Source organism: Belonocnema kinseyi, chromosome 2 (assembly GCF_010883055.1).
Source record: "Belonocnema kinseyi isolate 2016_QV_RU_SX_M_011 chromosome 2, B_treatae_v1, whole genome shotgun sequence".
NCBI lineage: Eukaryota > Metazoa > Arthropoda > Insecta > Hymenoptera > Cynipidae > Belonocnema > Belonocnema kinseyi.
The window spans coordinates 132,914,574-132,926,822 of record NC_046658.1 but is presented as its reverse complement, the minus strand read 5'-3'; the positions used below and the strand labels follow the sequence as shown (position 1 = coordinate 132,926,822).

Below are 12,249 nucleotides of genomic sequence, written 5' to 3'. Positions count from 1 at the left end.
GTCGCGTTCCGAAGGTACGCTCAAATTCTCGAAAGAGAATTGACAATCACAAAATTACAGTTGTGGATGTTTTGAGTCCTAATTTCGAAAGGTTTGCCCAAGAATGTGCGAAAATATAAAGACCGAGTGCGAGAACCAACATTCGCGTGCCCTAGGCGCGCTCAAACTTGCGAACGAAGCGAGCCGCGCGCGTAGCGCGCCTCGAGAATGTGCCCGCGTAGCGGGAAGATTTTTTATTTTCATTTCAGTAAATTTAGACGCTCTTTGTTAGTTCAGCCTGAAACTTTATTTTTGTCTGTGTTGCTGTGAGCAAGTTTAGGTTCTTTAAAAAATAGGTGAAGGGCATCCTATTCATGCATAGTGAGTTCGAAGTTTTTTAGTAGAATCAACTCTCTATTTCGATTAAAATTTTCACGCGACCATGCTGAATCAATTGTTTTATCAGGAAAAGTAAATATTCTGTGTTTATATGATACGACCATAATAGCCACATTGTGCAGTTTTGATGAAATAGTGAAAGCACATTGTATAGTATATAAAGCGAGAACACAAAGAGTTCATTCAGTTACGCCGCGAAAAAGAAGTTTATTTTAAAAGCCTTGTGATATAAAAACCATGCGTCTTCTGATTCTTATCTTCCTCTTGTATTATGTTTATAGTGGACAATGTGAAGAAAATCCTGAGGACAATCCCTCTGACAAACCCAAAGAAGAACCAAAGGCAGAAACGAAGAAAGTACCCAAGAAAATATGCGGAGAAAAAAACAAGAAAAAATGCGAGGAAAAGCGGAAGAAAAAAGGAGAGAAAATACCAACTAAGCATCTAACTAAAGATGAAGCTATCTGTGAGCTTGGCACTATTATATTTAATTTTTCGTGAAATTCGAACGTTAGATGTTTGGTAAAAGTCAGACAGAATCGGCACCTCGATTTTATACAGCTCTACGTTAAGTTTAGGCAATGTGACAGATCTCCGTCGCGTTTTGACTTGAAGTTTCCCATGTAAAAGAGTGGGGAAAAATCACTTTTTTGAGTTTTAAAACAAAAATGTAAATTATTCATAAAATCCATATTTTCACTCCTGTATTCTGTTTATTTTTTTTACTTAAAATGATTAATGTTGGTCTAGTGGAATATTTATTATTATTGGTTAATTAATTTTAAATTATTTAAACAAATAGAATTTGATTAATCATTTTATTTTAAACGCTTATTTTTCCCCCTTAAGATTATTACTATTAGTCCACTGGAATATTTAATAACATTAGTTCATTAATTTATAATTGTTTGAACAAATGGAATTTGTTTAAATATATATTTTCAAATTAGTTTCCCCCTAAAAATGATTACTATTGGTCTAGTGGAATATTTATTCAAAATAGTTCCTTTATTTTCAATTATTTAAACAAATGGAATTTGTTTAAATAATTTGTTTTTGATTGTTTTTAAATCAAAATTATTACTGTGGGTCTAGTGGAATATTGATCAGTAATAATTAATTACTGATTAAAAATTAATTTAATAATAATTAATTTATTAGCAATATTAAAGTATTTGTCTAACATGGGAAACTTCAAGTCAAAACGAGCACCTGTTAAAATAAAAAATTAGAGAAGTATTTTTTCGGATTTGGAAAAAATGACTTTTTCGGTTTAAAATAACGTACAGCCCACAAATATTGCTCGATTTGGGCAAAAAGAAATTTGGAAAAAAGCTGATAAGATTTCTGAGAGAGATGTCGAGTGAGTCTGATTTTTGAATTAGGTTTTCAATTTTTTTTAATTAAACAAATATGACGAAAAAAATGTTCATTTTTTCTATTTGACGTTTCCGGTGTTCGTCAATATTAGGAAAATTGTTGAAATCGCCTAAGTTGCATAGAGTAACATTATTTAAGGATGGTTCCGATATTAGACAATAAACAAAAATAATTTTTATAAAGAAATTATATTGCAAGCAATTTAAAGGGAAATAATATTATATTAAAAAAATTTGGTCTTAAGATTGTAATTGTTTATATTATAAACAAATATAATGAAGAAATGCAGTGATTAGGAATTTTCGACAGAAAAATTATTTTTTTCTATTTCAACTTTTTTAATTAGGAAATTCAGCAAAATTCTTAATTTTTTCATCAATTTTATGATTTAAAAAAAAATTTAATAAACAAATAAATTATTGAGGCATCTATCAGACTTTTAATTGAGATCTTCATAATAAATTCCGCAACATTCATTATGAGTTCAGAAATTGTATGATCTTTTAAAACAAATTTAACAAACAAATGCACCAAAATAATTCAGCTTGGATTTCTCTATTCCTTTTTTTCTGAACTCTTGAATTCTTTAAAAATATTTCTGGCATTTGTTTATTAAATTTGTTTAAGAAATACATATATAAAATTAATCAACCAATTTTGAATTTTGCTGAAATCATCATGAAGTTCCTGATTAAAAAGACTAATATTTAAAAAAAAAATATATTCCGTTCACAGATGCATGAATAATGCATTTGTTTGTTAATTTTTTTTTTTAATCATAAAATTATTAAAAAATTATTTATTTTGATGAAGTTATCATGAAGTTCCTAATTGAAAAAGTTTATATAGAAAAAAAACGACTGTCGACAAATGCCTGATTATTGCATTTGTTTATTAAATTCGTTAAAAAAATCATAAAATTCATTACAAAATTATGAATTTTACTGAAATTATCATAAACTTCCCGATTTAAAAAGTTGACATAGAAAAAAAAATTTTCTGTATAAAAATTCCGGATTAATGCATTTGTTTATTAAATTTGTTTTCAAAAATAATAAGATTAATAAAGAAATTATGAATTATGCTAAAATTATTTTAAAGTTCCTATTTTAAAAGAATTAACATAAAAAAGCGAATTTTTCTATTGAAAAATGCCTGATTGCTGCATTTGTTCATTAAATTTGATTATAAGATAAACAATTATAATCTTAAGAGAAATTTCTTTTTCAAATAATACTGTTTTCGTTTGAATGTCTTGTAATATAACTTGAAAAAACGTATAATTATGAAAAATCAGACTCGACAACTCTCTTAGAAATCTCATCAGATTTTTAAAAATATTTTTGTGAACAAATCGGTCAACATTTGTGGTCTCTACGCTATTTTGAAACAAAAAAGTCATTTTTTCCCCACTGTGCGACGGAGAGCATTCCAACCACAGAATTAAGTAAGGTGTTTTTCTAGAATTTTCGAACCACCCTGGCCCCATATAAGATACGCATAAAATTTAAGTGCAATGTTTTTGAGAATATTTAGAAAATTATGTTAATTTTCAAGAAAATTTTTTTATTCTTTCACTTGAAAATCGAACTGGATTATTAGAATCCAAAAAAAAAACTATTTCTGGTTAAAAGTTCATTCTTTTTGGTCGAATTTTGTATTGGCTTGTAGTTTAGGTTGAGAATTTATTTTTTGTGGTTAAATTTTTTCTTGGTTGAAAATTCAAATTGATTGATAACAATTTTTTTCCTGGTTTCGAAATTAACCTTTTTTTCAGGAAAATCGTGATTTTTTGTTAAACGAAACTGTTTAGTTAAAAGATTACACTTTTTTGTGGAAAATTATTCTCTTTTTTTGTTAAATTTTACTGTTTTTGATTAAAAGTACAATTTTTTGTTAGGTTAAGGTATCCACCATTGCATTTTCCGTTGAGAATTCATTTATTTTGTTGAATTTTTAAAAAATTGGAAATGAAATTCTTAAACTAAAATGTGAACGATTCTAAAAAAATTGAAAATTGATCAGTTTCAATGAAAATTTATCTATTTTGTTGAAAATTTGTTTTTTTTTTATTGTTAAAGAATCATAAAAGTTGAAATATTACCCCTTCGGTTAAAAATGTAACCATTTTGTTAAAAATTCGATTTTTTTTGGAGATTAGTTGTTTTTTATCTGAAAATTTAATTATTTTACTTTTTATTTAAAACTGAACTATTTGATTTGAAGAATCAACTTCTTAAAAATGGTCTCTTTAGTTGAAAATTTATTTCTTTGTTTAAAAACTTAAGTATTACGTTGAAATTTTTTTTTTATTATAAATTAATTTTTCTAAACAAAACTTTAACCGTTGTATTTTTTTTAACTGTACTATTCTGTTATAAATTCTTCTTTTTCTTAAAAAAGTAATCATCTTGGTTAATAGTTCATCGTTTTTGTAGAAAACTTAACTATTCAGTAACAAAATCATTTTTTGTTAAAAAATTAATCATTGTTTTTTAATTTATTTCTTAGGTCAAATATTTAACTGTTTTGTTTTTTAGTTCATATATATTTTGTTTAAAGTTCACTTTATTTGGCAGAAATTTAATCTTCTCCTTTGAAAATTAATCTGTTTATTAAAAATTGCGATATTTGGTTAAAACTTTGTTTATTTTTTGTTGAAAACTTGACTTCTTCAGTAAAAAAAACTAACCGGATTAGTTAAAAATTTATTTCGTCGCTTAAAATTGAACCATTTTGTAAGAAATTCGTTTTATTTTGTTAAAATAATCATTACATTAGTAAAACACTTACCTCATTGGTTGAGAAATTAACTATTTCGTTTAAAAGTTGCTTGTTTTTCAGAAGGAAAATGAAAAGCATTAAGATTTAAAATTGAAGAATTTTGATGAAAATTCTTTTTTTAAAATTAAAAATGAATTTTTCCAACTGAAAATTTAACTACTGCTTTTTTTTTAAATTCCATAATTTGTTTGAAAATTCGATTATTTTTGGTTGAAAAAGGATTTTTTAAACTGAGAATTTATATTTTAAAACTGAAAATTCAACGATTCCGTTAAAAATTCATGTTTTTTGGAGGAAATTCGTGTTTTTGAGTGGAAATTTAATCTCGTAAGTTAAAAACTCAATTCTACGGTTAAAAGTTTCAGTGTTTTGTTTAAAATTGGATTTTTGTTAATAAAAATACATTTTTTAATCTGAAAATTGAATTATTAACTTTTCTGGTAAAAGTTCCAACATTTGTTCGAAAATTAGTCTTTCTGATTAAAATTTTAATTATTTCGTTAATAAATAATATAATTGGTTTAAAGTTCGTCTTTTATGGTAAAAAATGTAAGGTTATTTGAAATTCTATTTGTTCGGTTGAAAATTGAACTATTTTTTTGAAAAATCTTCCATTTTTGGCTGCAATTCAATTTTTATCAAAAAGTTGATTTTTTGTAAACTGAAACTATTAAACGGAATAGTTGAATTTACAGTTATGAAAAAATCAAATATTTGTTAAAAAGTTAATTGCCGCAAAAAATGAAATAATGTTTATAAAAATAGTTCAATTTTTAACCAAACAGATAAAAATTCCAATACTTTATATAAAATGATATTTTCTTTATTGAAAATGAATTTTCCTAATTGAAAATTTAAATGTTCATTTTTTCTTGACAGTTCCAGTTTTTGTTGAAAAATTCGCCTTTTTGATAGAAATTTAATCTTCTTGTTTGAAAATTCATCTGTTTAGTTGATAATTGAACCATTTTATTGAAAATTCGTTTAATTTCAGTTGAAATTAATTTTTTGGAAAAAATTGGTCTTTATAATTAAAATTTCCAATTTTGTTGAAAATAAATTTTTGGTGTGGAAAATTTTTCTTTTTTAGTAGAAAATTAATTTTCTTCGTTCAAACTTTATTTATTTGGTTACAGATTTAGGTATTTTATTTGAAAATCATGTATTTTCTTGAAAATGATTTTTTTTAGCTGAAAATTTAATAATTGAATTTTTGTTCAAAGTTCCCATATTTGGTTGGAATTTCATCTGTTTGGTTAAAAATTAAGAATTTTCTTAAAAAATTCTCTTATTTTTTGTAGCAATTACTTTTTAAACTAAAAATTGATCTTCTTTCATTGAAAATTCATCTTTTTGGCTCAAAATTAATTTTGTTTTTACTTTTACTTGGTACTTTTACGTGGTACAGATTGCATTTCTACTGGAATTTCCTTTAAGCAGAAATTTGCACATTTATTATTTTTTTATAAAATATATTTTTTTTCGTAAGATATTCCACTCCCCCCTCTAATCCAACACGCTTATAAAACCGTAAGATTTTATCCTACTCCTTAGAAGATTTTTCATTATGTTTTTTCTCCCAAAAAACTGTTTACTACCATGTTCTGATAAAAATAGTTACATGTCAATCAGGATGGTCTAAAAACGGATTTTCTTTTAAAAATTTAAAAATCTAGATTTTTTAAACAAATAAGTCAAATTTATTTCATTTTTAAATAAAATTTTTTTTATTGGCAGCAAGAAATGAATAAAAATAAATAAAATAAGAAATCAATATTAAAAAATAAAATGAAAATGCCAATTGAAAATGGTTGTTTTTTATCATATAGATTTCCATTCCGCACGATTCTTTTCGGCATAATTTTGCTAGCAGACCATTTTCCTCTGTTGCTGACGTGCTAAAAAATGAAAAGAATCTAAAAAAAATTTAACGCAAATAAAAGTATCACAAAGTATCGTAATTCCTTGATATTTTTACTACAAACTTGAAATTCTTTATCCCATATACATAGCTTACAAGAAATTATAAGAATATGCATCAGAAGTTAATTGCATACTTAGGAAAATAAAAGAATAGTACAATCTATCAGGGGTAAAAAACGTAATTTTTTCAGCTGATTTTTTGCGTTTAAAAAATTTTAGTAAGTTTTTTAGTAGTTTAGGAACCTAGCAAAAATGTGCGTTAGCAATATGTTGCTGAACAATCGAGTTCTTCTAGGGGCCAAACTTCATTACTTAACTTGCATTTTGAAAGAATTGAAAAGCGTTTAAAATTTTCAAACAAGGCTTTTTCGGACCATCCTAGTTTTTAAAAATTTAAGTTAATTATTACAGTGAATTATTTTAATTTGCAGTGTTTTGCATGAAACAAATACCTGATTATGTCGATGAAGTAGGGCGACATCCAGCGTTTACATGTGCGAACCCAAATGTTCACCAATTTTCATTTAAACCCAGGAAGGCGGGCGTCACTAAAAGTAAATATATAAAACTTATCTCATTTTTATTTTTCATCCCGTAAAGAATTCGGCCTGATTGGCCCCACTACAAGAATGTTTCTGGTCGGATGCCGACCGGGCTGCCTCTGGTTAGATTTCATTGCAAGTGTTCCAACTTATAAAATAAAATTGTCGTTTATTCTGCAATGTGCAACAAAAGAATTTTTACAATTTTTATAATTTTCTCAAATTTCAAAAAGTTCTTTGATCGCACAGTTTTAAATTGACCGCCATGCGTAGCGCCCTCTGCATGTGGCGTCTCAAACGAGAATGTACGCATGCCACGTCGTCTCCTCGCAGTTCACAAATAAAATCGTGATTCGTAATTAAAATTAACCTAATTTTTTGTGTAATCTGGTTGAAAACCCAAATGATAAACCTACTGCATAAATTATTATTCTTTTAGATTAAAGTAGAAAGTGGTGTGTATTCATTTTTCCGCTTCTTTTTCCCTAACCTCAAATCAAGAAGTGGTTTCACTAATTGCTATATGATTTTAACATCAATAGGTAAAATTTTACTCCAATCTCTACACGAGAATTCGTTAAGGTACCGTAATTTAATTACGTGACTGCTCAGGGAGGGGGGGCGGTATGTCATATTTGCCATTTCGCAAAAACTTTCTTCTGAAGGTTACCTTTTTAGTTATAAATTTTATTATTCCATTAAAAATTGGTCAAATTTTGAAATAAGACATGTTTTTTGGTTGTAAATTCAACTGTTTTGTTAAAAATTCATCTTTTGGGTTCAAAATTCATGTTTTGGTGCTGATAAGTGAACTGAAATCTTTTTTAGATGAAAAAAGTTTTTTCTGATAATTTATCTTTTTGATTTAAAAGTTTATCTTTTTCAGTATAAATATTGAATTTTTTAATTTCTTTTTTTAATTAAAAAAATCACCTGTTTCAGAAGAATTTTAATTTTTTTTTGGACAAAATGCAACTTTTTGGTTGAAAATTTAACAATCTTGTTAGAAAGGCATGCTTTTTGGTTAAAATTTCTTTTAGAAGAAATGTGATCTTTCTTGATTGAAAATGTAACTGTTCAGTTGAAAATTTAACCCCTTTTTTGAAATTTTGTCTTTTTTTTAAAGACTTACCTGATTTAGCAATTAGGTAGATAGTTAGTAGGGAATTAAACTATTTCGTTCAAAACTCATCCTGTTTGATAAAAAAATTTGTCTGTTTGGATTGAAAATTCAATTTTTTTGGTAGAAACTTATGTCTTGTTTTAAAATTCATATTTTAACGGTGAAAAGTCATCTGAAATCTTTTTTAATAAAAATAGAATTTTTTGGTTGAAAATTAAACAATTTTATTGAAAAGTCATACTTTCTTGGGTGAAAATTCTACTATTTTATGAAAATTTAACTATTTCGTAGAAAATTAACTTTTTGTTTAAATTTGATATTTTTGTGATGAAATGAGAACTGAAATCTTTTCTGGATAAAAGTTCAACTTTTGTTTGAAAATTCGTTTGTTTAAAAAAATGAAAAATTCATCTGTTTTGAGCGAAATTTTATCTTTCTTGGATGAAAATGCAACTGTTGGTAAAAAATTAAAAAATTTTGTTCAAAAGTCATAAAAGTCATAAAAAAAGTTTAAAAATTCAGATTTTTATCGTGAAAAGTCAAATAAAATCTTTTTTTTAAATTAAACTCTTTTTTTTAAACTTATCTTTTTGATTTAAAATTTATCTGTTATAAGTTGATGATTCAACTACTTTAGTTGAAAATTGTTGTTCTATAGTAAAAAAATCATTTTCTTGTTTTGAAATTTCATGATTGTTGGGTAAAACTGCATCAGTTTCGTGCAAAATGAATTTTTTGCTGAAAAGTCATGTTTGGGTTTGAAAATTTAATTTTTCTGGAGAAAATTCGTTTTTTGGCTCGAAGGTTCAACAATGTAGATAAAATTAAAAAATTTTAAACTTTGTATCTGAAATTCTGTTTTATTGCGTTTATAAAAGATTCTATGTTAAAAATATTTCAAGATAAAAATTCTTGTATTTAAAAGATAGTAGAAAAGATATTTTTTGTTCAAAATAAATGAGTAAATATGAAAATTTACAACCTTGTATCTTAAATACTATTTTATTCCGTTTATGAAAGATCTCATGCTAAAAATATTACAAGATGAAAATACTGGTAGTTAAATATTATTCTACATTTGGGCAAGCGGCAACTTGCTCAATTTTTTAAATTAAATTTCCCAATTTCTGGCCTGGAGCAACATTTTTTAACCGGTCTGTGATCGGGTCCTGGCTGGTGTTTAAGCTGGAATCAGTACTCTAATTGTGCGCCAATGGCAAGGCTCTGCTTAACGCATGCGCAGTAGCACACTGAGCCATCGTTGAGAGTACTGGCCAGAATCTGACCCCTGCATGAGCCCGGTGATAACTAGAGGTACACGACAGGATCCCAATTTTAGTTTCTGGACGAGATCGTCTGTTCTTTTATTTTTAAATAAAAATTTTTTGTATTACAGGATGGTGCGCATATGTATCAAAACGAAATAAAAAGGGAAAAATATTAGAGTTCAACTGTAGGACACACTCAATCATAGGTGAAGATATTTATATGGATGACGAAGAAGGTAAAGAGGGACAGGAAGAGATAGAGGAAAAGATAAAGGAAAGAGAAAAGCAAAAGAGAAAGCAATGAATCTTTTCTTTAGCTATATTTTGCTTTATTTTCCAGCATAATCAATGTTAAGAAATTATATGTACGATTGTCAGATAAAATAAAAATCATATTTAAAATATGAAATATCATTAAAACATTTTTTCGCATAAGAAATTCCTGAATTTTCAAAAGTGTAAGAAAATGTTGATTCACAGTTTAATAATGTTTTTACTAATAAATGTGATTCCAGAAAAAAGTTATTCCAGAAAATTGTCCTTTATGTAATTGGGAAACATTTTCAATCCTACAGTTGAAAGCAGGTTGCAGCTTCCCATAGAGTGATAGAAAAGTGAAACAGGCACGTTCAAGCTCGCGTTCAATGTATCTGTTTACATTATTGGATGTAAACATTCCTATCGATTAAGTTGCAGCGATCGTGCCGAATACGACTGGAGCTCATTTATGGCTTTTAGCATTTATTTAATCTTCAAACAGTTTAACTATTAAAACAATTTTCATAAATGGCTCTTCTTTAAAGAATAAGTTTAATTTATTATGTTGCGTTGTAAATTTACAGGAACTATTAATTATCTAAACAATTTTTAATTAAAAATTAAGAGTTTAACTTTTTTCAACGAGAGAATTTTTTCACGGAGTCAACTAACCCTTTTCTATGTTGCTTCACAAAAGAACTGATAATTATTTAAACAATGTTAATGAAAAATGAAGAGTTTCTCCTTTTTTCTACGTGTCAATTTGTTTTCGGAGTCGACTAAGAAAGTCTATACGATGACTCTGTTTATGTTGCTTTGCAAATTTACAAGAACTATTAATTATTTAAACAATTTTAATAACAAGATTAAGAGTTTTTGAACTTTTTTCTACAAGTACATTTGCTTGCGGAATTAACTAAGAATGTCTATTTTTTATTCTTTTGTTTTTGCTTTGCAAACTTACGAACACTATTAATTATTCAAAGAATGTTAGTTAAAGATTTAAAGTTTGGCCTTTATCCTACGAATAAATTTGTGTTAGAACTAAACTAAGAATATCTATCCGATGACTTTTTTCTATGTTGCTTTGTACATTCACAAAAACTATCAATTATTTAAACAATTTTAATTAAAAAATCAAGAGTTTGCCCTTTTTTGCACGAGTCAATTTGTTTACGGAGTCAACTAAGAAAGTCTATCCGGTGACTCTTTTCTAGGTTGCTTTGTACATTTACGAGAACTATTAATTATTTGAACAATTTTAATGAAAAAACTAAAAGTGACTTTTTTTTCTACGAATTCTGCAAGTAAATTTGTTTTCGAACTAAACTAAGAACAAGAACTGCAAATTATTTAAACCATTTTAATTACAAAATTATGAGTTTGCCCTTTTATACAAGTCAATTTGTTTACGAAGTTAACTAAGAATGTCTATTTTTTTCTTTTGTTTTTTTTATTCTTTTGTTTTTGCTTTGCAAATTTACAAACGCTTTTAATTATTCAAACAATGTTACTGAAAAAATTTAAAGTTTGACCTTTATCCTACGAATCAACTTGTTTTCGAAGTGAACTAAGAGTGTCTATCCGATGACTTTTTTCTAAGTTGTTTTGTAAATTTCCAATAAATGTTAATTATTTACACAATATAAATTGAAAAATTAAGGGTTTGCCTTTTTTTTACAAGTCAATTTATTTATGGAGTCGGCTAAGAATGTCTATCCTATGACTCTTTTCTATATTGCTTCTCAAATTTCCAATAAATTTTAATTATTTAAACAGTTTTAATTAAAAATTTAAGAGTTTGGTCTTTTTTATACAAGTCAATTTGTTTACGGAGTCAACTAAGAATGTCTATTCGATTAATCTTTTCATATTGCCTTGTAAATTACAAGAATTATTAATTATTTACACAATTTTAATTTAAAAATTAAGAGTTTGCCTTTTTTTCTACAAGTCAATTTGTTTATGGAGTCGACTAAGAATGTCTATCCGGTTACTCTTTTCTATATTGCTTTGCAAATTTACGAGAACTATTAGTTATTTAAACAAATTTATTAAAAAAATTAAGAGTTTGACGTTTATCCTACGAGTTAATTTGTTTTCGAAATCAACTAGGAATGCCCATTCGATGACTCTTTACTATGTTGCTTTGTAAATTTACAAGAACTATTAATTATTGAAAGAATTTCAATTGAAAAATTAAGACCTTGCTTTTCTTTCTACGAGTAGGCTTCACTTTTTACCACAATTATCTAAAAATATCTTTTCGATGATTTTTTTTCTCTGATGCTTTAAAAATCTACAACTATTAATTATTTTAAAAATGTTTATCAACATATTTATAGGTTGGCTATTTTTCATAGAAGAGGCATAATTTGTTTACGGAATGAACTAAGAATGTCTTTCGATGATCCTTGTCCAAGTTACTTTGTAAATTTATAATAATTATTAATCATTTAAACAATTTTTATAAGCATATTAAGAGTTGGGTTTTATTCAAATTTGTTTATGAAGTTAACTTAGATTGTCTTTGTGATGCTTCTTTTCTAGGTTATTTGTTAAATTTCCCAGAATTTTTAATTACTGAAAGAAG

General features: G+C 26.3%; 1 protein-coding gene across 1 annotated transcript; it reads left to right on the top strand.

Annotated features, from left to right (window-relative positions):
- The first annotated feature begins 615 nt into the window (after positions 1–615).
- LOC117182990 lies at positions 616–9,733 on the top strand. Its single transcript, XM_033376117.1, has 3 exons — positions 616–844; positions 6,897–7,019; positions 9,527–9,733. Exons 1-3 carry the CDS (start codon positions 616–618, stop codon positions 9,700–9,702), a joined length of 528 nt encoding a protein of 175 aa, XP_033232008.1. The 3' UTR covers positions 9,703–9,733.
- The last annotated feature ends 2,516 nt before the right edge of the window (positions 9,734–12,249 follow it).